The sequence below is a fragment of the Capricornis sumatraensis genome, chromosome 15 (genome assembly GCF_032405125.1).
Source record: "Capricornis sumatraensis isolate serow.1 chromosome 15, serow.2, whole genome shotgun sequence".
Lineage (NCBI taxonomy): Eukaryota > Metazoa > Chordata > Mammalia > Artiodactyla > Bovidae > Capricornis > Capricornis sumatraensis.
The window spans coordinates 71,089,388-71,101,626 of NC_091083.1; the positions used below are offsets into that span (position 1 = coordinate 71,089,388).

The 12,239-nt window shown below is 47.7% G+C and overlaps 1 protein-coding gene across 2 annotated transcripts in view; it reads left to right on the plus strand.

Annotated features, from left to right (window-relative positions):
- DHX35 (DEAH-box helicase 35) overlaps positions 1 to 10,988 on the plus strand; it is a 68,199-nt gene extending 57,211 nt beyond the window's left edge. For both annotated transcript variants that reach the window (XM_068987241.1, XM_068987242.1), the window contains 4 exons: positions 1,320 to 1,401; positions 4,055 to 4,126; positions 5,420 to 5,531; positions 9,981 to 10,988. In XM_068987241.1, coding sequence (XP_068843342.1) covers positions 1,320 to 1,401; positions 4,055 to 4,126; positions 5,420 to 5,531; positions 9,981 to 10,025 — 311 coding nt within the window. In that variant the 3' untranslated portion in view covers positions 10,026 to 10,988. The remainder of the gene's footprint in view (positions 1 to 1,319; positions 1,402 to 4,054; positions 4,127 to 5,419; positions 5,532 to 9,980) is intronic.
- Positions 10,989 to 12,239: the final 1,251 nt, after the last annotated feature.

Below are 12,239 nucleotides of genomic sequence, written 5' to 3' on the forward strand. Positions count from 1 at the left end.
TATCCTCCAATTAAAAAAAAACTAGATATTAAAGAAAACAGTGAAAAAATATTTTTAGCAGATATAAGGGATAGAAAATTAAAAGCTTTATTATAGAATGAATTTATTTAACATATTAAGAAAAAAAAAACCTAATTTCTAAGTTGATAAATGGGCAAAAGAATGGAATGGAAAATTGACAAAAGAAGAAATACAGTAATAATAATCAAATAAGTGTACAGTTAAAGAAGGGGTACTTTTGTGCCAGAACATTGCTGGTAAGAATGCACTAAAACTGACATTGTCATGCACTGTTGATGGCTTTGTAAATTATACCACTTTTTGGTAACTTATTTACCAACATACTATGTTTTATTGGATCTAAGACATGATTAAGACCTACCATTATTTTATGTGTCATTAAGAAAGAAAAAGTGTTGCCAATTATAATTATAAAATGCTATCCTGATTTTTTGGGGGCTTCCCTGGTGGCTCAGAGGTTAAAGCGTCTGCCCGGAATGCAGGAGACCTGGGTTCGATCCCTGGGTTGGGAAGATCCCCTGGAGAAGGAAATAGCAACCCACTCCAGTATTCTTGCCTGGAGAATCCCATGGATGGAGGAGCCTGGTGGGCTGCAGTCCACGGGGTCGCAAAGAGTCGGACATGACTGAGCAACTTCACTCACTATCCTGATTTCAGTGAGTTAAAGTGTAAAAAAGAGTAAGTCTTAGAATTGATGAAATATCGTGTGTCATAAGCCATATGGATGGCATTATCGTTTTTGCAGAATAATTTGGATATATCATGTAGAAATCATCTAAAATGAGCAGGCTTTATCCTTGGAAGATGTTTACGACCGCAACACAGACGCCAGTTAAACTGAGATGTTTGAAAATTTTGAAGAATTACAAACTAACTATAGTCACAGAAATAATGTTGTAGTGTTAACGTCCCAGGTTGTGTCTTAGGGAAGGAACATCATTCCTGCAAAATGCTCTCCTGAAGAGGAGCTCCAGGGTCACTGGCCAGCCTGTAGAGGGCTCTGTAGGTTCTGGTGCTCAGCCTTGGTCTGGTCCTCTGTGGCTGGGGGTGTGGGGATTGCGGGCGGCAGGGGGGTCCCAGGTTAAGGGAACAGTCTGACATGTTGCCATCAGCAGCCATTGTGGAGGGTGGGGACCTCTATAGATGGTTCCAGGGCAGGCATCTGGCACTGGGAATCGTGGGGCTGAACCCGTTCAGGAGTTGGTTTCAAGGCGGCTCAAGGCAGCCTGGGGTGGGCCTCACAGCACAGAGCGTAGGGCAGGTGAGGTCTCATCTCATCCATCCCTCTGTTTGTGTAGGTGATCCAGATCCAGTTCTGAGGTGCATCGTTTCCGGATTCTTTGCAAATGCCGCCAGGTTTCATTCTACTGGAGCTTATAGGTAACATGATACTTTGTGAAGTCATTTGTGAAGTTACTTAAGTCATTAAAATCTTAAAAATAAACCAAACCCAACAGCAAGCCGACATACAGAGAAAGCAGAGAAATTAAATCATTTTTCTTTATTTGCACCTTGCCTCTTTCTAAAGATGCATTGAGGTTAACTGTACAGATTTAAGCAAAATGTCTTTAACTTTGTGGAAATGATTCTCAAATGTTCAGCCCATCCACGTGTTGTAGGATGACAGTTATAATTCTGATAGTGAAAGTCACTCAGTCATGGCCGACTCTTTGCAACCCCATGAACTATACAGTCCATGGAATTCTCCAGGCCAGAATACTGGAGTGGGTAGCCTTTCCCTTCTCCAGGGGACCTTGGCAACCCAGGGATGGAACCTAGGTCTCCCGCATTACGTGTGGATTTTTTATCAGCTGAGCCACCAGGGATGCCCAAGAATACTGGAGTGCGTAGCCTATCCCTTCTCCAGCAGATCTTCCCGACCCAGGAATCGAACCGGGGTCTCCTGCATTGCAGGTGGATTCTTTACCAACTGAGCTATCAAGGAAGCCTGTTACAAGTCTGCAGGCTGGTAACATATCTGTTGTAATCAGAGAGTAATAGGACCTGAGGGAACCATTACAGGTGCTCTCTCCTAAAGAAGTTAGTTTTGCTGTTGGGTGCTTCGTGATGTTTTTAGAGGTCTGCACAACTGAAGCTCCCCAGGTACATTGTAGCCACACTGGAATGTTGGTGAGTGTTCTTCATGTACTAGCCGGCCCCTCCCTCTGCTGAAAACTACAGCCTGTCTCTTCCAGTTTCATTTTCCAGGTACAGAAGATACACTGATGACCTCCGATAACCTCTAGTATATTCAAATTTGGTGAAAGCTAACACCTAGTTTAGCCCTCTTTTCTCCAAACTCCACTTCCAGTTTGTTGAATTGTTACTTTAGTCTTTCTATTTCTGAGCTGGGTTTAGTCTTGTAACTTCACTTTAGCCAGTTTTTTAGAGCAGTAATCAGAAGGTGCTCTTCTTTAATAAGTGAAAGTCGCTCAGTCGTGTCCAGCTGTTTGCGACCTCATAGACTACACAGTCCATGGAATTCTCCAGGCCAGAGAGTACTAGAGTGGGTAGCCTTTCCCTCTCCAGAGGATCTTCCCAATCCAGGGATTAAACCTAGGTCTCCCGCATTGCAGGCAGATTCTTTACCAGCTGAGCCACAAGGGAAGTCCCTTCTTTAATAAGGGAGTACTCAAAAGGCTCTCTCCCTAACTAGTCTTTGGGTTTCCTCCCTAGACTATTGTTGGCTTTTTCCCTTCAGAACATATTATAGTCCTGGGATCCTGAAGTCACTGGGGTGTTCCATTCTAGACACTGGGCTCTGTTTTTTTGTGTTTTTTTTTTTTTAGGTTTTTATTTTCTATTGGGGTATAACCAATTAACAAGGTTTTGTTAGTTTCAGGTGAACACCTTAGGGGACTCAGGCATACATAAGCAGGTTCCCATTCTCCCCCAAACTCCTCCCACTGGGCTTTGTTAATGAGCCCAGAATTGCATTGAGCTTATTTGTTTTTTTTGGCAGCCAGGTCTTCTTCATCTAGTACTTGGTTGCTGACTGGGCCTCAGGATAGCACTTTACATTTGTTTCTAGTATGTTCTGTTTGTCACCCCAGGCCAGGTGTTCCGGCCTATCAGTGTCACTGTTCTGTTGCCCATCGTACGTACTCCCCTCCCAGCTCCCAGCACTGAGCTGTTCTGTCCGAGGCAGCCCTGGACAGGCTGTGATCTTCTCCAGTGAGAACCGTCGTTTCATTGTCATTCTGATTACCCCGCTCTCTTCAAGAGTATTAATTAGCAGTTCCCACTAGCATTCACAAAAGTCTTTCATCAGTATCTTCAATAGAAATACAGGCTACCCAACAGGCTTCATGGTGGTCAGTCCCTTTGGGACAAAGTTCAATGTTGGTCTCCTGGTAAGACAGCCAGCACCCCGGGCAGTGGCTTTATTCCAGCGCTGGAGGTGCGCTGGGTCATGGCCTTGAAGCACTTTCCTGACACATTTCTGGCCCCTGCAGAAGTGCTCTGTAATTATGGTTTGAGCAGCAGCATTCTGACCTGTTAATCTTCTCTCATGAGCTGATCTCACCAATAGTTGTGTGTGCCGTAAATATTTTTTTGAATTAAATTGAATCAAATCGGAGTTGGCATTTGAAATATTGTCTCAGAGAAGTGGATAGTCCAATATTGAGCTTTCTTTCCCCCCGATTTATCTCTTCCATACTCTTTACTGTTTAACCTTGTTAATAGAAAAGTTTATAGAAGTAATTGTATATATTATTTCTGTCCTCAAGGAAATTTTTGAAAGAGAACCTCTAGAAGATAAACATAAACATAAGCAGAAAAATATATTTCTCAGGGTTTGGTTTTTTTTTTTTTTGGATGTCCATGTGTTGCTTTCCGTCTCCCTTTTTTAGCATGATTTATCCTTGATTTCTGGAGTGACAGTGGGGGTCAAGAGAAGATGGAGTGGAGAGGATAGTTTTGTTTATGTGAAGTACAGCCTGCCTTTTTGATGAGTTTAAATGCATCTGTGGGAAAGTCTTGCTGAAAGTGTTTAAAATGTACTTGAGACAAAATTGCTCTGCTTCCCAAGGACCATCCGTGATGATCATGAATTGCACATCCACCCAGCATCGGTCCTCTATGCAGAGAAGCCACCCCGCTGGTAAGCTCCCTCCTGCCCCTCTGCTTTGTCAGCGCATTGAAGGCAAGGCCTCGTTCTGGTTCATCTCTGGGTCCCCAAAGCCTAGAGTCCAGGTGCCCAGTACACGTTTGCTGACTCTGTTCTACAAAGAATTTCTACTCTGTCAATGATCCTTTTAAGCCAGTGGTCTTATTCCTCTGCCTGCTGATCCCCTCAGCAGACATTCGTGTTCACCCACAGACTAGGTGCTCTGTCCTCACTCTCGGTACAGCTGTGCAGAGAGAGGAATCCAGGTCCCATTCCGCAGCCCGACAGAGAACAGATGGACTCCAATACCTGGGGAGAAAGGCTTCCCTAGAGGGATGTATTTGATAGGTGGCTGAGGGTCACACTTCCATGGGCCAGGGTGTAAGGGCTGGCTTCAGGGAGGAGATACTAATGCTTGCTGTGGAATCTGATACAGCTGCAGGGTGTGGCATGCGTGATCTTAGTTCCCCAACCAGGAAATGAACCCATGCCCCTGCAATGAAAGTGCAGAGCCTTGAACCACAGGACTGTCAGGGAAGTCCCTGGAAACTGATATCTATATTAATATATGCAGTCTTAAAATCTGGAGATTTAAATTACCTTCTTGGCTTGACTTTTTGGTGTCTGTTACCTCAGCCTCAGGCAAGCTCCCCCCTCTTTTGTGTGTGTGTGTGTGTGTGTGTATTGACAGCTTTATGGAGATATTATGTAATTCACATACATACAATTTACCCACTTAACGTGTACAATCCTGTGACTTTAAATATATTCACGGGGTTATATATCCATCACCACAATCAATCTTCTCATTAGCTCCTAAAGAAAACTGTTAGCAGTCATTACAACTGTGTGCATGTAACCCATATTCCTAGTAAGATACAGAATACTTTCATCTCTCTAGACAGTTCCCTTGTGTCCCTTTACAGTTAATTCCCAGCTCCTTTCAGAATCAGTGAGCCTTTGCTTCTATTTCTCCATTTTCTGATGAAGTCATTAGACTCTGTTCAGAGTTCTGTAAACAAAAGCCTAAGGAACCAGAAGGTTCAACTGAGATGTCCTGGAAATCACGTGGGACTTAGAGCCTCCTCTGTGAAATGGACACACTGGTACCCACCACTCAGGTCCTGAGGCTTAAGTGAGCAACATGAATACGTTGGTCTAGTGTAGTCTGGCGCACAGAACAGGTGGATGCATTGTAAAAGGAAAGGGGGGCCATCTCTAATTGTTGTGGTTCCGATTCTAATTATAATATATAGGAAATTAGCTCGTGATTTCTTCTTGTTTCAGGGTTATCTACAATGAAGTTATCCAAACCTCCAAGTATTACATGAGAGATGTGACCGCCATTGAGTCTGCTTGGCTGTTGGAGCTGGCTCCACACTTCTATCAGCAAGGAACGGTAGGAATGAACCGCCAAACCACCTGTTACCTGCCTCTTCATGTTTTTAAATATACATTTATTTTTCAGTGTAATGTCCTAAACTTGCCTGCCCCCCAACCCCAACCCCCAGTGGTACATAGGTGAAAGGCCATTACCACAGTCTCAGATTGTTCTGGGTAAAAGCACCATACTGTTTGCTCATATGATATTTAAAATGCTCACGTGCATTTAAAAATAAATCCCTCCAGCTTACATGATAAAAAAAGGAGAATATATCTTTAACTCTTCCCCTCTCCCTCTACCCTTTTAAACCATTTCCAAAGAAATTCTGTCACACTTTGGACCATGTTCACAAGAAGCAGTACCAATACTCTGATGAGGATTGCCTTGCCAAACGTGTGTGCAAGCTTAGACCTATTTCGTTTTAAACACTTGGTGGGGGCATTGCTGTGTATGTAGTATATGCTTTTCTTCTAAGGAGGGCGTGTGCATTAATTCCGCATCTTTGTTGTCTCTGATCTACTTTGTTTTTAGACTGTTTTTACCTCATTATGGGTCACATTTCCTTCTTCTCTTGTCTAGTAATTTTTTGTTGTGTGCTGGACATTATGGGTGGTTTGTAGTGAAGAGTTGAATTTGTTGTCTTTTCTGTAAAGAATATTGAGTTTTTTCTAGTAGACAGTTCATACTGGTAGTCAGTTTAATTCTACCAAGACCTGACTTGAGTCTTTCTCAGGCAGGTGTCTAGTAGCCCTGCTCCCAAGACATGGACTTTCTGATGTCTCAGCTGGATGCCTAGGATGTTCAGTGAGGCCTTTGCACTCTGGCTGCTCAGAACTCCAGTGTCTCCTGCACTGTGCAGACTTCCAGAATCCCCTCCATCCCAGGTCACAACTCCCCAGTACCTGTTCTTTGCCAGCCTTATGGAACCTTGGCCTGCACCTGTGCAGCTTAGTACTCAGCCAGAGGTTTAAGGGTGGTAGCTCTATGTTGATTTCCGGAGCTCCTCTTTTCTGATGCCCTGTTCTGTAAATTCCAGCAGGCTCAGCAGCTCTGAACTCTGATCTGTGTCTCCTCTCCCCAGCTATTCTGTTCTGTATTTAGGATTCACTTCCCTCTGACAGGGGCTCCCCTGGTGGCTCAGATGGTGAAAGAATCTGCCTGAAATGCGGGAGACCCGGGTTCGATCTCTGGATCGGGAAGTTCCTCTGGAGAAGGGAATGGCAATCCACTTCAGTAGTTTTGCCTGGAGAATTCCATGGGCAGAGGCACCTGGCGGGCTGCAGTCCATGGGGTCTCAAAGAGTTGGACACGACAAAATGTGGAGAGCCGCGCAGAGACCTGGAATGACTATAACGTTCACTCATCTCGAGTGTTTCCTTTTTCTCAAGGGTTACAGCCCCGTGTTCTCTGTTACCCAGTACCTGAAAATTATTGCTTCAGACGTTTTGTCCAGTCTGACCATTGTTTACCACAAAAGGGAAGCCAAAACCTGTTACTTCATCAAAACTGTAGCCAGACTGCAGTGTTTTCATGCCAAAATGTGACTTGGATGGTGCCTTTTAAAATTGGGAGAGTCCACATTAAATATGGATTTCAAGATTCTCTTGAAAGACTTGTTGAATTTGCTGAGTTTCTGAGCCTGAGTTTGCAGCAGGGACTGAGGAATGGCGCCTATTGTGGGCGACTCTCTCCAGGTCCTGCCTCCCTTGTTTATCTCACTTGCTCAACTCCTGGAAACATTGAGTTGTGATCCTATAAAGGGAAGGATCTTTTCATCCCTCCCCCTCCAGCAATGTCAAGGGAAGTTGTCATTTTAAATCTTTCAATATTAAATCTTAAACAACCAAACAAAAAACATTTCAAACTTGTATAGTTCAACTTCCTGTATCCCTACCCAGATATTTCAGCTAAAAATGATATCAACTGCAGGGACTGATAAGAATGCAGTGTGTTTTCTTTGCTGCATTGGGCTAATAAGAATAAACCTGAAATGAAAGATAATCTTCTTCCACCAAACTTCTCAGGTGGAACGCAGCAGACTTCAGAAGTCCAAAAGAACAATTAGAAACACAAACTCGAGCTTAAGGAGAACGGTGCAGTTTTAAGCCTGCTTGTTAGCGTAACGAGAGGCAGGCAGTTAGAGAAGAGAGGCTCTGAAGTTGTCTCAGGTTCATTTAGACTCTGGGAGAACAGAATTAACCTAGAAGCAGAGTCATTTTCCCTTCTCACCTCAAAATGACAGTTTTTCTAGGTCAAACCCACAAAGTGCAGACTGCCCCAGAATTTTGAAGAAAATGACAATGCCAAATTTGTCTTTTTTTTTCCCCCCAAATGCCTGTTTTTCAGCTCATCTGCTCCACTCTGATGGCTGCTTGTGATCAGAATAATTTTAGAGAGGCTGGGCTCAGAAATCACCTAGTTCAACAACCTCATTGTACAGGCAAGGGCCCTAACCCTCTCCTACCCCAAGAAACTTGGTCCCTCCTTAACTAAGCAGTCCAAAGGCACTTCTGCTATTAACTTGTCCTAAATGGATTGATTTCTCCAAGAGCCCAGCCACTCTCTAGTGGCTGCCCGTGCATGGCAGAGGGTCCTTGGCTGAGTGCAGCGTAGCGCCCCACGGCCATGCTCAGCCCACAGGTCATCCCTGGTTCTGCTCCTGGCATTGCTGGTGACTTTCCATTACCAGTGTTTTTTAGAATGTTGCTCTTGCCCTGTTAAGAGGCCTGAAATGGTCCAGAGTCCACTTTGTTTATACACAACATTCTCTTCAGAAATGAGCACCAAAAATGGCCCCACAAGCATGATGACCTCATCCCTGTTCCTAAGCTAAGGCTGTGGGTGTCTTCCATTGGTGGGTGGGGTCATGTCAGGTGAAGTGCGCGGAGGAGAGAATTAGGAGACATTCAGCAAGACCCACAGCTGGACAGGGAGACGGGGGACCTGTCCAGAGATCTGCCTTTCAAGTCCTCAGGCTTTTTCTCCTGATTCTGAGCTATCTTTGGGATCGAGGGAGAACCCTCTTCATCAGGGCCTTTGCTGGAATCTGTATTGGTCCTTTCTCAGGCATGGGCTTCCCTGGTGGCTCAGACAGTAAAGAATCCGCCTGCAATGCAGGAGACGTGGATTCGATCCCTGTGTTGGGAAGATCCCCTGGAGATGGGATAGGTACCCACTCAAGTATTCTTTGGCTTCCCTGGTGGCTCAGACGATAAAGAATCCGCCTGCAATGTGGGAGACTTGGGTCTGATCCCTGGGTTTGGAAGATCTCCTGGAGAAGGGAGTGGCTACCCACTCCAGTATCCTTGCCTGGAGAATTCCATGGATGGAGGAGCCTGGCAGGCTACAGTCCATGGGGTTGCAGAGTCAGATGTGACCGAGCGACCAGCACTTTGTTCTTTCTCTTCTCAGCCATAAGTGGTTAGAAAGTGTGACTTCCTGCAGCTCATTTACACCTGTGTCCTGCTTCCTCAGCACCCCATCCTGTCGTGCTTGTGGGGTGCTGCGCTTTCTTCTGCGCCTGCACTCTTTCAGGCCCTGAGGTTTTCTCTCGGTGATGGGGATGGCTGTCTCGAGCGCATCATAGTCGCGCCAAGAGGCGGGGTTTGGGCACTGAGCGTCCTGGGGCTGGCAGCCCTGCTCTGCTCGCAGCTGGGGGATTGACGTCCTTCCAGTGAAGAGCCTGCTGTGTGAGGGCAGCATGCTCAGGATGTCGCCTGGCTATTGGATTAAAACCATCGAGAGGGCATCAGCTGGGGAACAGAGGACCTTTATTAAAAGCTGCTGTTTACACTCCCTGCTTCAGATGCGTACTTTATGAGTAAAGCACTTTGGCTTTACTTTCGAGTGTAAAGAATGTTTATATCCCCCAATCCTATTATCTGATGCCCATGATTATAGTGTTAGACTTCCTGGGTTGCTTACACTGCTAGAGAGTGACATTTCTGAAAGAGAAACCAGGAAGAAAGTGTCACCAGGAAGTGTCCTGTTCCTGTGTGTTTTCCCTATTCTTGCAGAGGCGTCATGAGAGCAGGACCTTGAGCCTCTGGGGATGGCTGGCTAGGTTGGCTGACCTTTTTGTTCCCAAGGGAAAGATACCTTCCCCTGATGTTCTCAGGAAATTTTAGGAAACTCAAGGAGATCTTTGGCCTGGGCCTCTGAGCAACCTGGTGTTGGGCTGCAGGGCTGGCAGAAGGGCTGGGGCAGAGGGTGAGCCACGTCTCACTGACAGCTGCCCTCAGAGCCCCAGGCAGCCCGACCTCGGCCTGTGCGGCTTACTGAAGCCCTGGTGCCTTTGTTGGTCCCGTGGGCTTTTCCCCTCCAAACTGTTGCCCTGTGGGGCAGGGTGTTTACTGAGAAAGTGTGAACCAGGTGGAAGCTTTGATTTGGTCACTTCCAGGGAATCGTGCTCAAGGCTGCTTCCTTTGACCCACCCCAGCGATGCCGTTTTCTCTTCTCTTGCAGCACCTGTCCCTAAAAGCCAAGAGGGCCAAGGTCCAGGACCAGTGAGCAGAGCTGGCGGCCGCTGCAGGGGCTGCTCGGTGTCCCCTCCTCCACGCTGTCACCCCCGGCCCAGGATAGACAAGCTGGCGTCGGCTCCTGTGGACCCTTCAGTGGCTCTGCAGTGGGCTGCAGCCCGTTCACAGCCCCCTCCTGCCCGCTCCCCTCAGCATCTGCATTCCTCGCTGGGATCCAGAGGAGTCTGGGCCTGGGCGGGCGTCCTGCTGTGCAGGAGTTGGAAAGCCTGTGCTCTTGGCTCACCCAGCACCCTCCCTGGCCCAGCGTGCCCCTGTCACCAGGCATGAACTCCAGCCCAGCTTCATGGGGAGCAGGGAGGAAGGTGGACTGCTGCAGACTGAAGCACCACATGGGGTGGGCAGGGCTTTGCTGGGCTGGCCTTGCTCTCCCTGCTGGGACCCCTCCTCTATCGACCAGTGAGGTCCTTGGCCAAGTGTGGACATGGTGCATATCTATGATGAGACCCTGGAAACACGGCGGATTTCTGCCAGTCACCTGGGGCATGTTTGGCGGGCACCGGGGCTCCCAAGTCAAGTAACTTCTGTCTCCCTCTGCCCATGTTCCTGTTTGTCTGCATTCGGGAGATTTGCAAGGATTGGCAGTCAACAGAGAGGACCCTTGTGCACACAGCTCCTTGGCTTCGCAAGCAGCTTAGCTCCCCCTCCGCGCACGGTACCGTGTCCCGATGCCACTAGTGAAAGCTCATCTGCTCGAAACCCATCCCAGATCCTCGGTAGCAGAAATTCACAACCGTTTAGAGGCTCTAAGCTTCTGTAGCTCAGGAACATACCTTGTCCGTTTGTCTTCTGTGTGTTTGCTTGGGTTCTTGTGAGAAGGCGGGGGCCCTTCCAGCAGGCACTGGTGTCATCGTCCCCGGGGCTGCTTGGCTGGGATGATGTCTGCAAGCACATAGCTTGAAAGTTTATTTTTGTACTGATCCTAGTTTGGATGTGCCACTTTTGGCACCAAATATGTATGTCATTTTTATTTCTGTTTTATAAACATGTAAATAATAGTGGTAACTTGTTAATAATAGTAAACCTTTATACTTAAAGTAAATGTAGTCCCTCCCATCCGTGGTTCTCCTGGTCTATATTTTAAGACAGTCCAATGAATTTTCATAAGCGAGCGCTTGACATCAGCTGAGAAACCAGAGGCTCTGCACATAGCAACTTTGGGGTCACGTGGGCACAGGGAGCCCCATAGAGCAAGATCATATGATCAAATGCCCTCCAGACATCGTTAGAGCAGACATGGGATATTGTTTCAATAAAGTCCCAAAGAAGTGCCAGTTCTCACCAGTTTCTGATTGGCATCCTTGTGGAGAAAGGTCAGAAATGCTTTCATAAAGTCTGAATTTAGGACCAGGGCTGATCCTGTTGAACTTCTGTTGGGGTGGGAGGAGGCAAAGGGGCAGAATCCACATCCCCTGGGGCGAGACCACAGATGAAATCAGGAGATCAAACAATAGTCTGAGGTGCAGGCTGGAGTCAGCAAGGTGTCCCTGGCCACCTCTGCCCGTGGGTCCCACCTGTCGCTGTCTCTCCACCTCCTGGGCAGCCCCCAGCAGGGCAGGCAGGCCTCCCAGCATTGTGCCCTGTGTCACATTGCAGCCCCTCGTGTGTGGAGATGGATCATCACCATGAAAGGCCTGTAACCGCGAAATGCCAGCCTTGGCCCCGGGGCCCCTTTACACGTCTCTGCAGGACCACGTGACCTCGTCAGAGGGCTCTGACTCAGCCTGGCTGAGAGACCAGCAGGGCCTGATGGCCTGGCAGCTCCCAAGACTTTGTACCCTAGTCGTTCCACAAGAATGAGCCTTCTCAAGCCCCACACAGGCGGTCAGATACCATTAGTGACATTTCCACGACTTTGCAGTGTCCTTCTTCTGAAGCCAGCTGCTCGTGTTAGACAGCGCAGGGGAGTCCACCCTGGGAGGTGGCATGGGGCGGTGTCGTCCTGAGGCCCAGGGACGGGGTTCTCTGTGCTCGTTCACACTCTGCGGGTTCTGTGCCGAAGCCGGTCTCCCCAAGGGCTGGAGGGCGCCATCACAAGGAGGCCCCTGGGCCAGGCAGCGCTCTGGCCCGTCTCCGTCCGGTCTGCAGACACTGGCTGAACACCCAGGCTGTGTGTGTGACACAGGAGTGGGGTGGAGATGTTCGACAGCAAGTGACTGGGTGAGGGGACCTGCAGGGAGGCAATGGA